This window comes from Microcaecilia unicolor, chromosome 10, assembly GCF_901765095.1.
Source record: "Microcaecilia unicolor chromosome 10, aMicUni1.1, whole genome shotgun sequence".
In the NCBI taxonomy this organism is placed as follows: Eukaryota; Metazoa; Chordata; class Amphibia; order Gymnophiona; family Siphonopidae; genus Microcaecilia; species Microcaecilia unicolor.
The window spans coordinates 193906369-193926581 of NC_044040.1; the positions used below are offsets into that span (position 1 = coordinate 193906369).

The 20213-nt window shown below is 41.5% G+C and overlaps 1 protein-coding gene across 4 annotated transcripts in view; it reads right to left on the reverse strand.

The window, feature by feature from the left end:
* ZBBX (zinc finger B-box domain containing) overlaps positions 1 to 20213 on the reverse strand; it is a 182708-nt gene that overhangs the window by 108229 nt on the left and 54266 nt on the right. For all 4 annotated transcript variants that reach the window (XM_030217101.1, XM_030217100.1, XM_030217098.1 and 1 more), the window contains exons 8-9: positions 10491 to 10658; positions 6017 to 6191 (exon numbers count right to left, since the gene is read on the reverse strand). In XM_030217101.1, the coding sequence (XP_030072961.1) occupies positions 6017 to 6191; positions 10491 to 10658 (343 nt within the window). The remainder of the gene's footprint in view (positions 1 to 6016; positions 6192 to 10490; positions 10659 to 20213) is intronic.

Below are 20213 nucleotides of genomic sequence, written 5' to 3' on the forward strand. Positions count from 1 at the left end.
CCCCAGGCAGATCAGATTGTTCAAGGTCTGCTGCACTACCACAGCTTAACCGGAGACTTGCAGGGAGAGAGTACAAACCCGTCTTTTAAGGGTCGGCAGAACTCTAGCTTGTAGCCGTCTCTGATGACTTCCAGCACCCAAGCGTCTGAAGTTATTGTGGTCCACTCGCCCAGAAACGAGGACAGCCGTCCTCCAATCTGCCCTGGGGCGTGGACCAAGGCCCCGTCATTGGGTACGAGACCCTGGGGGAGGACCGGAGGGGACACCTCCGGGACGGCGGTCTCTGCGAAAGGAATGCTGCTTGGGGGAGAAGTTCCTCTTGAAGGAAGAGGGGGCAGAGGAGCCCGACCTGCCCGGGCGGTACCGACGGGCTTCCTGAAACCGTCCTCTGGAGGTACCAGGGCGAGTACTAGCCCGAGCCCTGACCTCTGGTAACTTCTTGCCCTTAGACGTGCCGAGATCGGTCACGATTTTGTCCAGCTCGACCCCAAAGAGCAGCTTGCCTTTAAAAGGCAATCTAGCCAGGCGGGATTTAGAGGCGTGGTCAGCAGACCAATGTTTCAGCCAAAGCCACCGCCGCGCAGAGATTGTCTGAGCCATGCCTTTCGCTGAGGCCCTCAAGACATCATACAGCAAGTCTGCCAAATAGGCTAAGCCCGATTCCAGGGCCGGCCAATCAGCCCTCAAGGAAAGATCCGAGGGTAAAGCCCGCTGCACCATAGTCAGGCACGCCCTGGCCCCATAGGAGCCGCAAATTGAGGCCTGCAAACTTAAAGCAGCTGCCTCAAAGGACGACCTTAAGGCCGCCTCCTGTCTTGGGTGTCCTTTAGGGCCGTGCCACCTTCCACCGGCAACGCCGTTTTCTTAGTCACCGCAGTGATTAAAGAATCCACGGTAGGCCACAGATAGGCCTCACGTTCACTTTCAGTCAAAGGATAGAGGCGGGACATAGCCCTAGCCCATCATGCACGTGGAAGGTTCTAGGCGGGCGCTTCGTCCCCAGCATAATGGCAGAGCCAAGAGGGGCTGAGGGAGAGACGTCCTCCGGAGAGGAAATCTTCAAAGTGTCCATGGCCTGTACCAACAGGTTGGACAAATCCTCTGAGCTAAAAAGCCGCGCTGCAGAGGGGTCATCCGCTCCATCCGAGCGGGGATCCGTCTCCTCCAAGGAATCCGCAAAGGACCGTTGGGAGACCTCAGACACGCTGCCCTCATCTACATCGGAGGAGACAAAGTCCTCCAAGGCCTGGGAATCAACCCGAGGGCGTTTACCTCTGGGAACCTCAACCTCTTTACCAGACGAGGGAGCCGGGGCAGCGTATTGCATAAGGAAGGCCTGATGCAGCAGCAAAACAAACTCGGGGGAGAAACCCCCCAGACTGTGTACTTCCGCAGCCTGGGCAACAGCCCTAGACGCATCCTCAACCGGCGCTCGCAAGAGCGGGGGAGAGACATGCTGCGCATCCAAAATGGCGTCCGGCGCGACACTCCGCGAAGGAGCCGCGCGGGAAGAACGGCGCTTAACTTTAGCCGCTTTTGTGCCGTCGCCCAAATTAAGGGCGTTCATGGCATTAATGTCTCCAACCTCAAGGGCGGCCCAAGAAGAAGCCATCCGAGCTGCGTGGCTGGCCAAGATGGCGGAGGCGAGGAGCGGGGGATGGGCGTTTATGGCAGGAAAAAACGCCACGCCGGAGGAAGGACCGGGACATTCATCGGCCACGAAACTGTCACCCAACAAGGGCGAATCAGGCTTTAAGACCCCCGCATCCCCTCTAGAAGCGCCCAAGCGATCCGGGGAGCGACTCTTTACGCCCTCGCCCTCCGACGCCATATGCCACGTGGAGATAAATCGGGGAACCCCCTGCCCGCTATAAAAAGGTAAAAATTACCTGCTGTCCGCTCCGAGCTGTAACGACCTGGTGTCCCAGTGAGTAGCTGCAATAAACGTTTAAATAAACGTCGAAATAAACGCCTTTAAGGACGTTCAAAATTTTTTCTTTTTTTTTTTCTTAACGGAGCCAGCGGGAGGGGGGAGAAAAGGAGGGACCTGGCACCACCAGGTTTGCACTTGCTCAAAAGAGCCCTCAACCCCAGGCACTCAACAAAACCTAAAAATTAGGCTTGGAGGCCTAGCCAGAGCTGCTGCTGTGTGTGACCACCACCTGCTGAGATAGAGAACATACTGGGGAGTTTCCGGCAGCACATGACCACATATAGGGAGGCAAAAGTTTGCTCTCTATCTCCACCTGCTGGTAGATGGACACAACCCACCAGTCTATGGATTGATCAGCTTGATGATATGGAAAATAGAAAATATTTTCTACTGTGTGGGTTCTACGCACACCAATTTCAGAATTACCACCAGGGGCACATGGTAGCTGGGCGGTAATGCTGATTTGGCGCATGCTGAGTACGCATAGGACCTTTTACGCCTTTGTAAAAGGGCCCCCCAGTACTTTCACTTTAAAGCTGCAATCTAGCAACGTTCTTGTGTCAGTGCTGCCATTCCATAACTGCCATCAATTTAAGTGCTAAGGCTGCAATTTTTATTTTCCTTCATTTTTGAGATACAATGAGGAACTAAGGAGAATGCCTCTCTTAATCCCCCATGGAAAGCCCTGGCCGAACAAGCACTTTTTTAAAATCTGTGAATGACCTGGAGCTGGTGGAAAACCTGACAGGGAACTTTCTTTCCCATAAACATCTATTCCTTTTGTAAAATGAGGTACACAAGTGTAGATTTTTGTGCTGCCCAAGGGATACGTCAAGCAGGGGAGGGACAGTAAGGCACTCATTCCAGCCGCAGGATGAGAACAGGCTTGAGGGATGGGATCGGATTGGGGGAGGGGAGACAAAAATGGATAAAGCTGGACACGGAAGGAGAGAGGGGAGGGATGCTGGAACATGTGGGGCAAGGGAGGGAGAAGTAAGATGGCACACAGTTCTAGGTTGGGAGAGGAGATATGCTGGTCACCAGGAAGAAGGGTATTGGGAGACAAAGGGTAGTTTTGAGGGGAGGTGGTGGACCGGGTGTGGGGGGGGGGGGGCAAGAAGGGACAATGCTGGATGGGGAAGCAAGAGAGAGAGAGATGGGGGGAAATGCAGGAACAAATGGGAAAGGGGAGGGGAGAAGAAAAATGACAGTCTTTCTTCGGTTAGGAAAGGGGATATGCTGGATACTGGAGGGAAAAAAAATAGGGGAAACCAGAGCCAGCAAGACATGGGTTCAGAGAGCTCAAGTGTAGGGGCACCTAAAGCTTGCCGCACTTGAATGGCCCGTCACAGCTGCCACAATGTTCCACCTCAACCCGGTATCTGGGACACAAGCAGCTAACACCTCCTTCCTTCCCCCATCCCACCCTCTACTCAAACAGAATAGCGGGTGGAAGGAGAGAATAGGGGAGGCGCTGGAAAGGAGGTGAGTGGAAGGAGAGATTGGGAAGACGCTAGAGAGAGGTGGATGGAAGGAGCGATCGGTGGAAGATGCTGGAGAGGAGGCCATGTGAAAATAGACATCAGATGCTGGAGAGGAGGCCAAGTGGAAGGAGAGATCAGGGGGAGACACTGGACATGGTGAAACAGTAGATGGGAGGATGTACTGGACATAGAGGAAGGTAGAATGGAAGATTAGGGGGAGATCCTGGAAATGGAGGAACATAGGAAATCATGGGGGCATGCTGGACATAGTGGAAAGGGAGATAGGAGGACGTACTGAACATAGAGGTAGGTGAAAGGGAAGATCAGTGAGAGATAACTGGACATGAGGAAAGGAAAGACAGGAGAGATGCCTGATATGGCTGGAGAAGGGAAGAGAGGAGAGATGTTTGACAAGGGTGTTGGAGAGATGGAGAGCTAGACAGAAACAGTAAAAAGAGAGAGCATGAATATTGGAGGATGAGGAGACATAAAATTTGAGAGGCAGAAAATAAATTGGAGACAGCTGAGTGTAAAAAATCAATGAGGAAATGAAGAAGATAGGAATACAGAAAAGAAATGGCAAATGGTCAGGAGGCCCTGGACAGCACACTAAGAGGATAGAAGAAAGAAGAAACAGAAACTAGGACCAATATGCTTAGAAGAAAAAACACCAGACCAAATAAAGATAGAAAAATAATTTTATTTTCCATTTATTGATTAGAATGTATCAGTTTTGGTAACTGGCATCTGCTATCTTTATATGTTTGCACATTACAGGAGCAAATGTGAAATGTCAAAGAGGCAGATTCTGCATGCAGCACAACACCAGAGAAATAGAAAGAGATACATTTGCTCCTGTAATGTGCAACATACTAATTTTGTCTACATATTTTTACTTTTAGTTTGTGGTCACATTCTGTATTTATAGAAGGTCTATTTGTGTTCTGCATATGTGACTGGGGACAGTTATTCTGATATAGTATTCCAGCTTGTTCAGTTATCTCAATAGGAATCACTGTGATATTTAAGATGCTTCCTTTTCCTAAGAAGGTCCTTGTTGGTGCTGATATGGAATAACAGATTTGACTTTTGTAGGGTTTTATATTCATTCATAATAGGTCTGCTGTTGGAGTGGGGTTATGTTGCTGCTACTGAGATGAAACTAGAATCAGATTATTATTTATTTATTTATTTATTATTTTTTTTTTTTTTTGGGGGGGGGGGGGTATGGTGAATTCTATAAGAACATACCCTAGTTCTGCTCTGCACACATTGCATGTGAGAAAGACTTCTGTGGATGCAAAATGTATGTTTGCTTTTAACACTGGGTCTGTATTTTTTATATTACAGTTCCAGGCAACATAATTTATCTCAAACAATTTTTGCTAATAAAGTTTACTTTTTTTTAAGTAAAGCTTAGGAAAAAAATTGCATTAATTTTTTTTTTCCTTGGGACAACTTCCTGACTAGTAAGGGGACCTCCTCACTCTCCTTCCTAACCAGAGTTTTCAGAGGGCCTTCTCTTTTGGGATCCTTGGGAGGGAGATTCCACCTCATCTCTCACATCAGGAACCAGACTGCCTTGAGCCGCCCCTGGGGGTAAGTGCTGTCAAGTACTGCCTGTAGGGATAGAGGACAGGATAAAATGCTGCCTGTGGATGGCCCCAGAAAAAAAGGGCTGCCTTATGGGGTGACTGGAGGGGGGTGCTATTCTTTTCTATCCATGTAACAGAATCTGGCTGTTTTAAAATTAGAAGAACTAAACAGGAAGCAATGTTTTGTTAATGACCATTGTTATGTTATGCTTTTTTATAAAAATGTGTATGTTAGTTTGTACACCACATAGAATGGTAGATATTGTGGAATGTAAGTTTTGTAAACAAATAAAATGGGGAAGTGCTGGTAAGGAGAGAGAGAGAGATAGGAGAGGAAGGGAGAAAGTTGGGAATTTGGAAAAGGAGAAAAGAGGAAGGTGTTGAGTGTCAGGCCTAGAGAAAAGAGAAAGTGTGCTCTTTCTGTGCCAATTCATGTGACTGCAAGAGGGGGCTTTATAAGAGAAATGTTCCATGATGCTGTCTCATTTCAGTTTAAAAAAAATTTATCTTCACTATTTTGGTATGCTGCTTCATATTCAGTCTTAGCCTGTTTGTTTTTTCCTTTGGAATAATCATGAATATGTATGAGATGTTTGTATGCAAATGAATATGAAAACACGGCAAACACTACCCTTTTGCCCCCCCCCCCCAAACGAAACAAACTACACCCATGATTTACAAATGCAGATGCTGCTATTTACATATTGAGATGCTTCTAAAAACAACCACTATTATGTCTTGCAAGATAAATAAATTAAGATTTATTTAGGGAGCTGACAAAAAACATGGCTTTTCACTTTAGCATTCCCAGATTCCTAAGTTCTAGCAGTTTTATAGAAGGGTGGTAAATGCTAACATTTGTGCTGGTTGTGGATTCTTATTTATGATTTTAAATATTTTATTTAACAGGTTTAAAAATGTCTGCATTTACTGTATTATTCCTTGGCGTCCTAAAGGAAAGGCAAATAAATGAGAAAAATGTATATAGGGAAAAAAAATCATACCTGGTTCAGATTCCTGTGAATTTTCTCTCTCTTTGTGTCCTTCATTTTCTTTTCTCCAATCCATTAAGATTTCTTTAAAGGACCCTGCAGATTCTGTCTCATCAAAGACACCATTTAATAGCAATCCACCTGATTCATTTCTAGATTCAGTTCTTGGTGACACAGAAGAAACTGTCTAATTAAAAGTCACAAAATGATAGTTATCAAATTTATACCATTATCAGTATTAAAGTATCTCAATTTTCTTTCAGGATTAGCAAAAGCTACATGATTTTGGCTTTTGAACCAACTTGGAACATTATATCCGGTTATCTTGCAATAGAATAACTAGACACAACAAATTAAAAATAAGTAAGAATGGCCATTACTGGAGGAGATGAAAAAGTGTTCTAATCACCAGTTTATAAAAACGAAACCAAATTATTCATTTAAATGGTATTTTGCATTTTAAATAAAGAACATTGTTTTATGTTGATGATATGTTTGTTAAAAGCTGCAAGCCAATTAAATACAATTAAGTAGCATATATAGCTACTATCTGAAAATACTATAAAAATATACCTTTTGCACAAACATTACACATTAAGGGAGAGGATTCTATATATGGCACCTTAAAAATTGGCACCGAAATCATTACCAAGCATATTCTATAATCGGTGCCTAGATTTAGGCTCCAATTATAGAATACACTTTTGAAAAGATGGATGAGAATCACTGCTTCCTTCAGAAGATGGTATATATAGGAGCAGCAATTTGGGCAGATAGGCAAAGTATTCTAGGATGCAAAAGCTAAGTGGTCTAAGGGTCTGGTATCTTTCCCAAGTGGCATAAGAATATTCCCTGCATTTTTTTTTTTTTTGCTTTCAGATACTCTATTTGCAGTCAGCATAGTTATGCTCTCAGCCCAAACAAATCAAGCACCTGGAATTAATGCCTCAATTCTGAATCTTTACACCACACTGAGGTTTGAACCCTGACTTTGTCTAAGGCATCTTTTTAAAAAATTTAAACAAAAACAAACAAAAAAACCATAATAAGAACAGTGAATAACTGCTCAAGCCCAATCCCACCAGGATGGGAAGCTCTGATTTTACATCTGCTCAGCATAGCAGAAAAACATAACTGAAGGAATGCGGAATCACTGTCATGGGAAGAGCTGTGGATGCTCAGAAATGTATAGTAGTTATGGGCTTACCATCCACATGCAGACGTAAGTGCCATTTTCACCAAGGAGAACCCTTACCAAGTTGAAGCAGTTTGTGTGGTTACGGGAGAAAGGCTCTATGGCCTTGTTCTCACACCAGATGGCAAACCTCCACTTGGAATTAAATAATCTCTTAGTAGAATCTTTCCTAGAAGTGAGCAGGACACGGGAGACACCCTCATTCAGTTGGAGAGAGTCTTCTAACCTCTCAACATACAGACAGTGAGGGCTAGGGATTGAAGGCTCAGATGCAGAAGAGACCCCTCGTTCTGAGTGATGACAGTCAGAAAACATTCCAGTCTCCACAGGTCTCTGGAGGCTAACTCCAGAAGTAGAGGGAACCAAATCTGTCTCGTTCTGAGTGATGACAGTCAGAAAACATTCCAGTCTCCACAGGTCTCTGGAGGCTAACTCCAGAAGTAGAGGGAACCAAATCTGTCTCGGTCAATAAGGCACGATGTGGAAGATGGTTCCCTGGTTCTGCATGAGTTTCAGAAGCGTTTTCACAATCAGAGGGTCAGAAGGTACGTATATATTGGATAAACTGAACGTCTGTAAAAGCTCAGGCATGAACCATGTCTAGTAAGGCTCCTATGAACTCCCAACTGTTGTGTAGGAAGGCGATGGGACTTGGGATAGGTTAAGACGAACCCTAGTAGATTTAACACCGAATTGTTCTTTGCACCAGTTCTTCAGCTCCTTTCTTTGATGTGCTCTCAACCAGCCAATCGTTCAGGTACAGAAACATGTACACTCCAAGTCTGTGTAGCGATGTTGCAACTACTGCAACACTCTGGGAGAAGATGTGAGGCCAAAAGGCAAATTGTGATGCTGGTAGCAGTGTTTATCTGTATGTGGGTATAGGCATTCTTTAAGTTCAAAGAGCATAGCCAATCATTTTTCTGAATCATGGCAAGTAAGGTGCCCAGAAAACAATCCTGAACTTCTGTTTTAATAGATATTTGTTCAGGGCCCTTAGGTATAGGATGAGACGAAATCCCCCCTGTCCTGATGGGGACCAGGAAGTTCTTGGAGTAAAATTCCCTTCCCTTAATCCCCTGGTGGCATGAATTTGACCACAAAGGCCTATAAAAGAGAAGAATACTCCTTTATAAGCAATTCCCAGTGCTGAGAGATTAACCTCAATATTCTTGGTGGGCAATTTGGAGGAATTTTCCACCAATGAAAAGTGTTACTAATATGGACTATTTTGAGAACCTACTGGTCTAAGATTATATGTGTCTACCTTTTGGGAAGAGGAAACAGCCTCTCTCCATCCATCCGGGATGGATACTTTACTATTGAAATGCTCGCCTGAAGCCAATCAAAAGCCCAACCCTTGACTGGGGAGTCAATTTGAGCTCTCTGCTGCCACTGTCAGGGGTGGGAGCTCTGGGCTGACTGGGATGGACAAGAGGGAGGATAAACATGCCTATGGGTGTAGTAAGCCCTCCTATGAGAGAAGACCTCCGAATGAGTACCTCTTATAAGAGAAGGTTGAGCTAAAAGTGGGCCAAGATAGCGACTTGATGGTATCAGTATGTTTCTTGATATGGTCAGCAATTTCCTCCACTTTATCATCAAAGATCATCTCTGCAGCATGAGACATCAGCCAGCTTTTCCTTAACTGTTGGTTCTAGGTAACAGGCAAGTAGCCAGGTTAATCTGCACATCCTGATACCTATGACAGAGACCCTAGACACCACATCAAAAGCATCATAGGTTGCCCAGGTCATGTGCTTTCTACACTCCTGCTGTTTGGCTACTAGCTGGCAAGCTGTGTCTGCAAATTCCGCTACTCTGAGCACTAAGTTCCACAACTGCATGCTCATGAAGAGCTAGTAAGACTGTATTTGGGAGGATAGAATAGGATTATGAAACATCTTCCTCCCAAAAGACTCTAATGTCTGAGCGTCCCTCCATGGGGGCAACAAGGAGTGAGTCTTGGAGCTCTCAGCTCCAAAAGCAGATTCTATGATCATGGAATTGTGTGCGAGCTGTAGTTTCTCAAATCTGGGAGTATTCTGGACTCTATACATAGTCAGTTCTCTTGTGAATGGGCTCTACAGAGGGAAGGGAGGTCTCCCAATGCTTCATCTGTACTACCCTAAGGATGCTGTGCATGAGCATCAAAACAGCTTCCCTAGGTTGAGCAGCAAAGTCAAGGTTGTCCAACACCTTGTCCCTGGGCTTATCCTCATCATCCAACTGAAATAGGATGGGCTTAGACATCTCCTTAATAAAATCGGTATAGGAGTTTCTCAAGGGAAGATCTTCTACTTTCATGATGGGGAGAGGAATCTTATGGGATTTCATGATGGGGAGAGGAATCTTATGGGATGCCAAGGGACCCCCCTCTTCCATGAGGACCTCAGACTCCTGATCAGACACTCCCAGGAAGGGTCCCAATCAGACTTGAAGTACTGCTGTGGAGAAACTTGAGTCTGCATCTGCTTCAGAGTGTCTCCACTTCGGGCTTCGTCGGATGATATCACCCAGATGTGACATACAGTGATGTCCTGCTTGTCCTCACAGAACTCAAATGACCAACCTGAATTTCCAAGTAGAAAAAAAGAATTGAAGCGGTGCAAAGAAAAGCTACAAAAAAGGTATGGGATACTTGCTGACCTGAACATGTATACCCTGGAGGAAAGGAGAAACAGGGGTGATATGATACAAACGTTCAAATATTTGAAAGGTATTAATCTGCAAACGAACCTTTTCTGGAGATGGGAAGGCGGTAGAACTAGAGGACATGAAATGAGATTGAAGGGAGCAGACTCAAGAAAAATGTCAGGACGTATTTTTTCACGGAGAGAGTGGTGGATGCTTGGAATGCCCTTCCGCGGGAGGTGGTGGAGATGAAAACGGTAACGGAATTCAAAAATGTGTGGGATAAACATAAAGGAACCTTGTACAGAAGGAATGGATCCTCAGAAGCTTAGCCGAGATTGGGTGGCAGAGCTGGTGGGGGAGGCGGGGCTAGTGGTTGGGGCTAGTGCTGGGCAGACTTCTACGGTCTGTGCCCTGAAAATGGCAGACACAAATCAAAGTCAGGTGTACACATAAAGTAGCACATATGAGTTTATCTTGTTGGGCAGACTAGATGGGTCGTACAGGTCTTTCTCTGCCGTCATCTACTATGTATGAATGTTAAAAATAAACAGTTTTTAAATACTTTCCAAACAGATGTAAAACAGTTGACTGTAATGAGGTGGTGAATTACATGTTCTAACTGCAAATATAAATGGATAATATTGTTGTATTTACCTCAGTACCAACTGATTGATCTAATACAGATGAAGAACTATTCCTAGAAAATGGATGCTTATTAATTTCCTTCTTCGGCTCAGGCTTTACTGCTGATTTACACGGATTGACATCTTTTTTGAACTGATGGGCAACGTCTAACTTTCCAATAGACATTTGGGATTTTGTCTGTCAATAAATGTCAAAAAATAATTGATATTAAAGCAGCTATATCATTTAAATTGCAAACAATTGCCCATTCATTGAATACTAATTTTTCTTTTGGTTATTCTTACTAAGGGGCTTATTTTCAAAGCACTTAGGCTTACGAAGTTCCATAGTAGCCTTTGACAATGAGCCCCTATAGGTCTTTTTTTTTTTTAATCTCAACATGTATTTCTTTTCTTTTTATATAAATCAAAAAGTGAGGAGAGTGAATAAGGATACCAAAAAATACATAAGATTTGGTTCATTGTCATGATTATTCTAGACTAATATATGTTTACTATAAATGTACAAATATTCTTATATTCATTTATTTAAATACATATATTCATATATTTATCCATATACTTTTAATTATTTTTTAATTATATAAACAACACACATTTTTCAATTTTTTAATTACAATTTTAATTATATAAATAACACACATTTTTTCATTCTCTTACAGCCTGCATATAAACACAATGTTCATTTTCACAGATTGATGTATTGTTTAAAGTATAATCCATGTGCTCTAACAATCCATAATTGTTCAAAAAAAATTTTTTATATAAAAAAAGAGACTTTCTTAAACTTTACACATATATTCGACTTTTATTACCCAATGTTATGTTATTAGATTGAATCACAGATAATTTTCCGTTTGTTTGTTAGTTCAGTTATGCTATACATTTAGCTAATGTCTGTTGTTTCATTCACCACATTCATGACTACGATATATTTGTAACAATATCCTTCATTTGTTTTATTGTTCTATTCAGGTTACAAAGACCCCTGAGGCAGGCCTTTGGGCCGAAACACCGTGTCGGGTCATTTTTAATGCAGATTACATTATTTTGTATTTTTCATGTGAATAAATAATTTTTTGGTATCCTTATTCACTCTCCTCACTTTTTTATATCTCACGGTTCCGTGAGGGTTTTTACCTCCTTTTTTGTTTCGTTTTCTTTTTCTTTTCTTTTTACCATTTATTAGGATCATAGCCTATTTTATAAAATGTCCTTGTCTCATCTGTGAACAGTATAATGCTTACAATAAGTATAGATGAGTGTGAGCACAGCAATTATTTTATTTAGCTGGACTCAGAGTAAGAGTGCCTAGGAAAGACAAGTTTTAAACCTATCCTCAAAGTAAATAAACAGTGTAAAAAGGAATGCCTAATAGTTTTCTCTATTGACAAAAGGCATTAAAAAAAATCTCTCGTACTCTTTTACCTTCCCTTAAACATATAAAAATGCCTCGGAACATTTAACTCCGAGCCAAAAGTAAAGTCAAACTTTTGGTTCATTATCTCATAAAAAAGTTACAGTATTCTATTTTTACACAATGAACTGTTATACAAATATCTATATTACTTACAATTATAGTCCATACTTAGGGTTTCATTAGCCAAGCAATGCTAAGGTTTACAGTTAAGAGTGGAAGCTGTCAAAATGGACAAGCAACTGTTAGGTCAGTACCCGGAATCTTCCCATGCAGTTAACATTGAGAAAATGTAGTTACCGTGCATTAACTGCACAGCAGGTAATTCAATGCAGGTAGCTACTCCTCTTGAGATAACAGGTAACTTAGAGCATGTTATATTAACAATTAATGCAGAGTAACTACTTCGACATTAACTCTAAGGAATAGTTCACATCCATCTACTGAAGCTCTTTTCCATTAGCTATTTAAAGCAGGAATCACCATACATTAAGGGGGGGGGAGTGATCAATGTGGGCTACCGATAAGACAGATTTTACTGTTAACCCTGTTTAGTAACTAGGTCTCATAGCATAAAATAGGACCTGTGCTAAAATAGCACAAGTTGTGGTAAAATAACCTGTTTTAACAGGAGCTCATCTTAATAATTTCCCCCTAAATGTTAAAGTACTGTGGTAACTTAACACAGAACGGCATGTTGGCATGCAGTCATTCCAAAGTTGAACATCCAACGCAGCTCAGAAAATATGCTCCATAATGTTTTAGTAGGAAACAATGCTTACTAACATAGATTAATGTTTTTAAATAACCACTCCCACATGTGCATAATGACAAAACCTAAAACCTTGCAAAACTATAGACTACTACAAATTCCTACTTCCCATTTATTTAGAATGCATGCCTTTTTTAAAGTATAAATTGTGCAGTTGAAAGCAGAATTAAAATCCAAAAGCAAGGTTAGCAAACATCTTCATTCTGCTGTAATTTACAAATGACCAGTGCTACAATTTCCTTTACTTTTAACAATATAGAACTTGATTCAATAAAGTCCCATTCCTCCTCTGCCTCATCTAGACCTGATTTTACAAACAGAATGCCTATGTGAGAACCAGCCCCTGTAGCATGCAAATGCTAGCACACACATTGATACCCGCTCCAAAGTTGGTTTAAATGAGTGCATGTTTTCTATGCATGAACTTGTATAGTTTATAAAATACGTACATGTTTTCTATGCATGAACTTGTATAGTTTATAAAATACGTACATGTTTTCTATGCATGAACTTGTATAGTTTATAAAATACGTACATGTCGCAACTCTACTCCTGCCTATAGCATGCATCTTGTAACGGCATGTAACTATACTGCATGTACTACCACACAATTTTTTAAATATTTTTCATATGTCAAACAAGCTTTATACATGGAAAAATCATTATTAAACTACCCCTTATTTGTCTATGAGAAAAGTCCTTGAAGAAACAGACTCCCAGTAAGTAACTCATTCTACTTTGAGAGAGAGGCATGGCAACAACCTCACTCAGATATTAAGATAAAGCTGAGTTGTCCAATTAGACTTAAAAATTCTTTAATGTGGGAAACAGGTCAGTCTTGATGGACTGAACTAGGAATTGTAACTAAGATAGCAGCATATAAAGAACAGTACGGTGTATCTATAATTCTTCCTTTGATTGCATCCATTTGCTGTATAGAGATCCTCTATGTCCAACACCTTTTTGAATTTTATCACAGTTTTTCTCTCCGCCAACTCCACTGGGAGGGAATTCCACACATCCACCACCTTTTTGGTGAAAAAGTATATCCTGATGTTTCTCTCAAGTTTATCTCCCTGTCCTATAGTTCGAGATCCTGAAAAAGATTTGTTGGTTCATTAATAACTTTTCAAGTATCTCCTCTGTCCGACATTATTTTTATTTATTTATTGCATTTGTACCCCACATTTTCCCACCTATTTGCAGGCTCAATGTGGCTTACAGAGTGTTGTTATGACAAGGTCATAACACGATCTTGTATACAATCAAGAGTAGGCAGAAGATGGATGAGGAATTAGAAAAGATGGTGTTAGATAGGATAGTTTAGGAGATGTATTTTATTTAGCTGTTTAGGGTGGGTTGAGTGGTGACGTGACTTTAAGGGTTCTTTTTGTAGGCTCTATTGAAGAGATGCGTCTTTAAAGATTTGCGAAAGTTGGTTAGATTGTCCATAGTTTTTAGGGCTGGGGATAATCCATTCCATATCTGTGTACTTCTGTAGGAGAAGGTAGTGGCGTATGCTTGCTTATATTTAAGTCCTTTACAACTGGGGAAGTTCAGATTGAGGAATTTGCGAGCTGATCTCTTGGCGTTTTTGGGCGGTAGGTCCACAAGGTTAAGCATGTACAACGGGGCATCTGCGTGAATGATCTTGTGTACGATCGTGCAGATCTTGAATTCGATCCGTTCCTTGAGTGGTAGCCAGTGAAGTTTCTCTCTTAAGGGTTTTGCACTTTCGTATTTGGTCTTTCCAAATATGAGTCTAGCTGCGGTATATTGGGCTGTTTGGAGTTTCTTAATAGTCTGTTCTTTGCAGCCAGCGTACAGAGTGTTACAGTAGTCCAGGTGACTAATTATCATAGATTGTACCAAGGTGCGGAAAATGTTTCTCGGAAAGAAAGGCTTAACTCTTTTGAGTTTCCACATCGAGTAGAACATCTTTTTTGTCATGTTCTTCACGTGGGTATCGAGTGTGAGGTTTCAGTCGATGATAACTCCAAGAATCTTCAAGTTTTCTGATATAGGAAGGGTGCAGTATGGTGTGGTTATAGCGGAGTAATTGTTAGTGTTGTATTGAGAAGTGAGTACTAGGCATTGGGTTTTTTCTGCGTTGAGTTTTAGCTGGAATGAATCTGCCCAGCTATGCATGGTTCTGAAGCTTTGATTGATCTCGTTAGTGATTTAGTTTAGATTATGTTTGAACGGGATGTATATCGTGACATCGTCTGCGTATATGTAAGGATTGAAGTTTTGATCGGCTAATAGTTTAGCTAGAGGTGTCATCATTAGGTTGGTGAGAGGCGGGATCCTTGAGGGACTCCGCATTCTGGTGTCCATGGAAGAGATCTTTCGGCGTCTGTTATTACTTGGTAGGATCTGGTGGTGAGGAATCCCTCGAACTACTTGAGGACTGGGCCTCTGACTCCGAAGTATTCTAATATATGAAGTAATATGCCATGATCAACCATGTCGAAGGCGCTTGACATGTCAAATTGTAGTACGAGTAGGTTCTTCCCGGTTGCAATTGTTTTTTTGAATGAGTTCATTGCCGCCACTAGTAAAGTTTCGGTGCTGTGATTTGATCGAAATCCTGATTGTGACTCATGTAGAATTGAGTGTTTGGTTAGATAATCAGTGAATTGTTTCGTAACTATTCCCTCCATTATTTTGGTTATGAGCGGAATAGATGCAACTGGTCGATAATTAGTTAGGTCCATTGTGCTTTTCTTAGCATCTTTTGGCAGAGGAGTGAGTAGGATGTGTCCTTTATTCGTGGGGAATAAACCGTTTTGGAGTCTGTGGTTTACTTGGTCCGTAAGGTCTTTCTTGAATTGTTTGGGGGCAGCTCTTATTAGGCTAACAGGGCAAATGTCTAGTTTGCATTGAGACTTGCCATATTTTTTAAGCCATTGTGAGAGTTCATCTACTGAAATTTTGTCAAATTTGGTCCAAGAACCTTCTCCATTCTCTCTATGAAGCTTAATGCCTTTCTGGCTTTAGCCACTACCTTAAAACTGTTTTATCATCATGAGATCCTCAGACTCTTATGTCCCAAGGTCCCTCCTGGTTTCTGCACATAAGCCTATCTCCTCCAATCAGATATAGTTTGTTTAGATTTCTACACCCGAAATGCATCACTCTGCATTTCTTCGTATTAAACCTTAACTCCCAAGCATTAGCACATCCTCTAATTATTGTAGATCACTTCTCATATTGTCCTCTTCCTCCAGGGAGTCCACTGTTGCAAATCTTTATGCAATTTGCAAAATACACAAACTTTTCTTTATAACCCTTCAGCAATATCACTCACAATGACACTGAACCAAATCAGTCCCCGATACACTACACTACTCGCCTGCTTTTCTTCTGAATGAATTCCATTTACCACCACCTTCTGTCTGTCAGTCAACCAATTTCTAATATAGTTCACCAACTTCAGATCCACTGCCAGGCCGCTCAGTTTATTCCTAAGCCTCCTGTGCAGCTCAGTATCAAAGGCTTTGCTGAAATCTAAGTAGACCATATCCAGTGCATGCCCTTGATCTACTTCTCTGGTCACAAAGTCAAAAAATTAGATTTGGCAAGATATTCCTTCAGTAAAACCATGTTGCCTCAGTGCTTGTAATCCAATGGATTCTAGGAAGTTTAATACCCTTTCCTTGAGTAAAGTCTCCATTACTTTCCCACCACCAAGGTAAGGCTTACCAGTCTGTGGTTTCCCACCTCTTATAGTACCACTTTTTGAAGAAGAAACAAAGTAGCCTCCTCCATTCCCGTGGAACCTCCCATCTCCAAGGATATATTAAATAAATCCTTTAGAGGACCCAACAGAACCTCTTGCAGTTCTCTCAGTATCCTAGGATTTATGACATTTGGCCTCATGGCTTTGCCCATTTTTAGTTTTGCAAGTTGTTCATATACATTTTCTTTTGTGAATGGTGTAGAATCTATGGCATTCCCATATGTAACTTTGCCCATTATCTGCGGTCCTTCTCCAAAATTTTCTTCTGTGAATATAAACAAATTTATCAGTTCCATTTTTTACTCATCATTCTCCACACTTTGACCCCTCAGCATCTGAGTCTTCTAATTCCACCTCTGGCATTTGCTCCTCTCTCCAATATACCTAAAAAAAAGAGTCTTATTTGCTCGTTTTACATCTTTAGCCATGTCAGCTTTATCTGGTATACTTTTGCTTGTTCTCGCCTTTTTTGCCTTTATTTTTGTAGCATTCACAAAATACAAATCACAAGAAAAACACAGAAAAGAATCAAATGAAGCTGAAAGACAAAGAAATCAAGACCAAATAAACAAAAGTATCACCAGCAACTCCAGCAGTTGAAAGTAGGACCAATGCCAAGCAGACTACTAAGGCTTGTGCTCCAGAATTGGTAGGAGAGATAGAGATTAAGTATGCCAGCGTTTAATCATGAAGAAGTAGAACCTGTGAAGAGTGCCAGATTCAAATCTGGCCACCTTGCTGGGCAGACTGGATGGACTATGCAGGTCTTTATCTGTCGACATCTGCGTTACTATGTTACAATTTCCAAAGTACTTCATCTTTTCTCAAATCAACTGGACAAATGTTTCTATGCATGAAATGTGCACTTTTTTTAAACCTATTATACCACAAGAGCACAACCATTTTCTTAAATGACAGCACTTTCTTCAAGTAAAAATACAAAAACATATGCAGATTTTGAAAAATAAAATCTATAGAAAGTATATTTATTTGGACATATTTAACGCTTGTGAAGAAACAGTGTGTTTTAAGCCTGTAAAATGTATTGGATATTTTCCTGCATTGATAATGTTCTGAAGTGTACTTCTCCTATTTGGCCAGGAGGTGGTGTTTCTTTGCTGTAAAGCTGTTACAGAGAACTGAGTGTTTTTTTCTTTAGTTTGACACAAACAGGAAGCAAGAAAATGTATATATATGAAATCTTGTTGACTGGGCTCTAATTGGTCCAGGAGCTCATTTCCGTTAGAGTGTACTGATTTTGCTTAAGGTCTTAGCCTGGAAGAAGAAGGAGACAGATCTCTGTGCTAAGGCTCTGTGAACAATTATATGTCCTAATCTTCCCAGGTACTGTTTGGACAGTATACAAATGTTTTAGTTAGTTTTCTAATTGATCCATATTTCAGGTACCTGTTATTGTTTGCCAATTGCACATTTTTGTCCACTGTTCCAAGTTCTGAGAATAAACATAATTGTTTGTTCAATCTGCCTGTCTGGATTGATAAAGAATCCTGGTGGTTTGTGTGTTTGGTCTGTGAGTGCTTTCTGGGAACTGTGGGACCACTGGGAGTGTGGCTCCAGTAACTAGAAATCACTGGGGATAGATAATTGGAGAGCAAGAGACACACCCAGAGGTAGTTGTGACTCAGTTGGCAGGAGGAGGGTGCAAGTTTAGAGCACTAGTGGCAGGTGCAGGCGGACCTGGGATGTGATGGGGATAGACCCTCTAAGTGGCTGTGGGGTAACCCCAGGTGGGTGGCTAGGCGATTTGTGACCATGCTATTTTGAATAAATTCACTAAAGGCAGCATACAGCAAGTATAAGCCGAATACAAGCAACAGGCAATTACAGCAGTAAACGTATTCAAATAATACACTGTGGCAAAGTATGCTAGTAACAATGTCAACACAATAAACATAAAACATCTAAATAGACAGCACAGGGTATAAACAGGGTATAAGATAAAAGTTAACAGAAGTTTTATAGATATAAAGGTGACTAGCTTAACAAAAAATTGCATAGGAAGTCAGAAAATGTACAAGAAAATGATTTCAGCTGTCAATAGGAGTGCATAAGTTAAGTCCTACTACAGTACCTGCAGCTGCTGGTGTCAGCCTTTATGTGTGTGATTAGCTAGCTAATTGCTTCTTCTATTAAAGGCTTGTGAAAAGAGCTATGCTTTCACCTGCTTCCTGAATTAGAGATAGCCTTGCATAAAGTGAAGTGTGGGGCTACTCCAGAGAAGGCTCGTTGACGAGTGTCATATTAGGTGATTTTCTGTGGAGTGTGTACTTAGGGATATTCCTTGGGAAGACCTCAGCAACCTTGCTGACGTGTAGAGGGAGATCCTGTTCTTTAAAGTACTGTGGTCCATTTCTTTTAAGGGTCTTGGAGATCAGAGTTTTAAATTTAGCTCTATATTGCAGTGGTAAGTGAAGTTTTTGTAGGAATGGTGTGATACAATCACATCACTTACATCAGTCATGCTGCAGGATTCTGAACCAATTTAGAGTTGATGCAAACTCTTTGTAGTCACACTAACGTAGAGTAAATTTCAGTAATCCAAACTTGATGTTCTCATGGCGCGAACCACTGTGACAAGATCTGAGAGTTGGTGCAAATGATAGAGGCAGCTTTTGAAGGTTGAATTTGGGGGATCAACTTGAGTGCAGACTCTAGCTGTCAGATGTGTGACTGCTTGCGTTAGGGTCCACAGTAGCTCAGTTTTACTTGGGTTCAGGCGAAGTGTTTTAGCTCATTCTTGAATTTCTGTTAAACAAGCAGTCACTTTACTTAGAGCTGTAGATAAGTCTGGTTCAATGTACGAGTAGTTTCATGTCATTTGCATAGAGTTTGAAGTAAAAATCCATCAACTGAATCAGCTCAGCTGGTGGCTTGAGGTAGATATTAAAGCAAGTGACAGTATCAATCCTCGTGGCTCCCCACAGATCAGCACTCATGTGATGCTGCCAGATAGTACTGTTGCCTATCTGATAGGGTCTGAACCAGGTAAGTACTGTGCCACCAATATCATTTCTGTCAGTCATGCTACTATATTTGGTCCATTGCTTTAAAGGCAGCTCAAAAATCCAGCATGTATGAATAAACCACACAAAGCACATACACAGAACACCCACCAAAATTAGAAGTGATATACCTTTATTGGTGTGCAGAATTCATCAGGTGCAAGCACTCTGCAAATCTTAGAAGCAGTACAATGATAGGACTACAACTGACATAGAACTCTTGCCAAATCTGCACTAAGGCAGCAAGACTCAAGACAAGGTGGGCACTGGAAGGACAAACAAATATTCTATATGGAGATGTCTCTCTAACAAAAGTACCCATACCTAGTTCAAAAATACCTTTTGCTTGTGTAGAGGGGCTTTGGCTAGAGTAACCAACCAGAATTGGTGCACGTATAAAGAAAAGAAAAAGTTATCTATTATTAGGCCTGATAAGTGAAGTCCTTGAAGAAATAAAAAAAAAACAAATATTCTGTGGTAGAGAAAGCGAGGCATATTAAATATGGGCAAATGAATAGTTTTAGATAAGAGAAAACAGACCACCCTGTGAGGCCAAAGGCAAGATCAGATGAAGGCCTTGAATATCCATGGAGCCTCCTAGGTCTCTGAAAAATCTAATTCCCAGCACAGCTATGCGAGCTCAATTTTCAGTAACATAAGCAGGTTAGCTTCATTTTGCATCACGTCTGAATCCAGACTGGCATGGATCCAGCCAGTTTCTTTCTTCTAGTCATTTGTTCAGCTGTACACAGACTGTTCTATAAATCTTCCTAGCAATG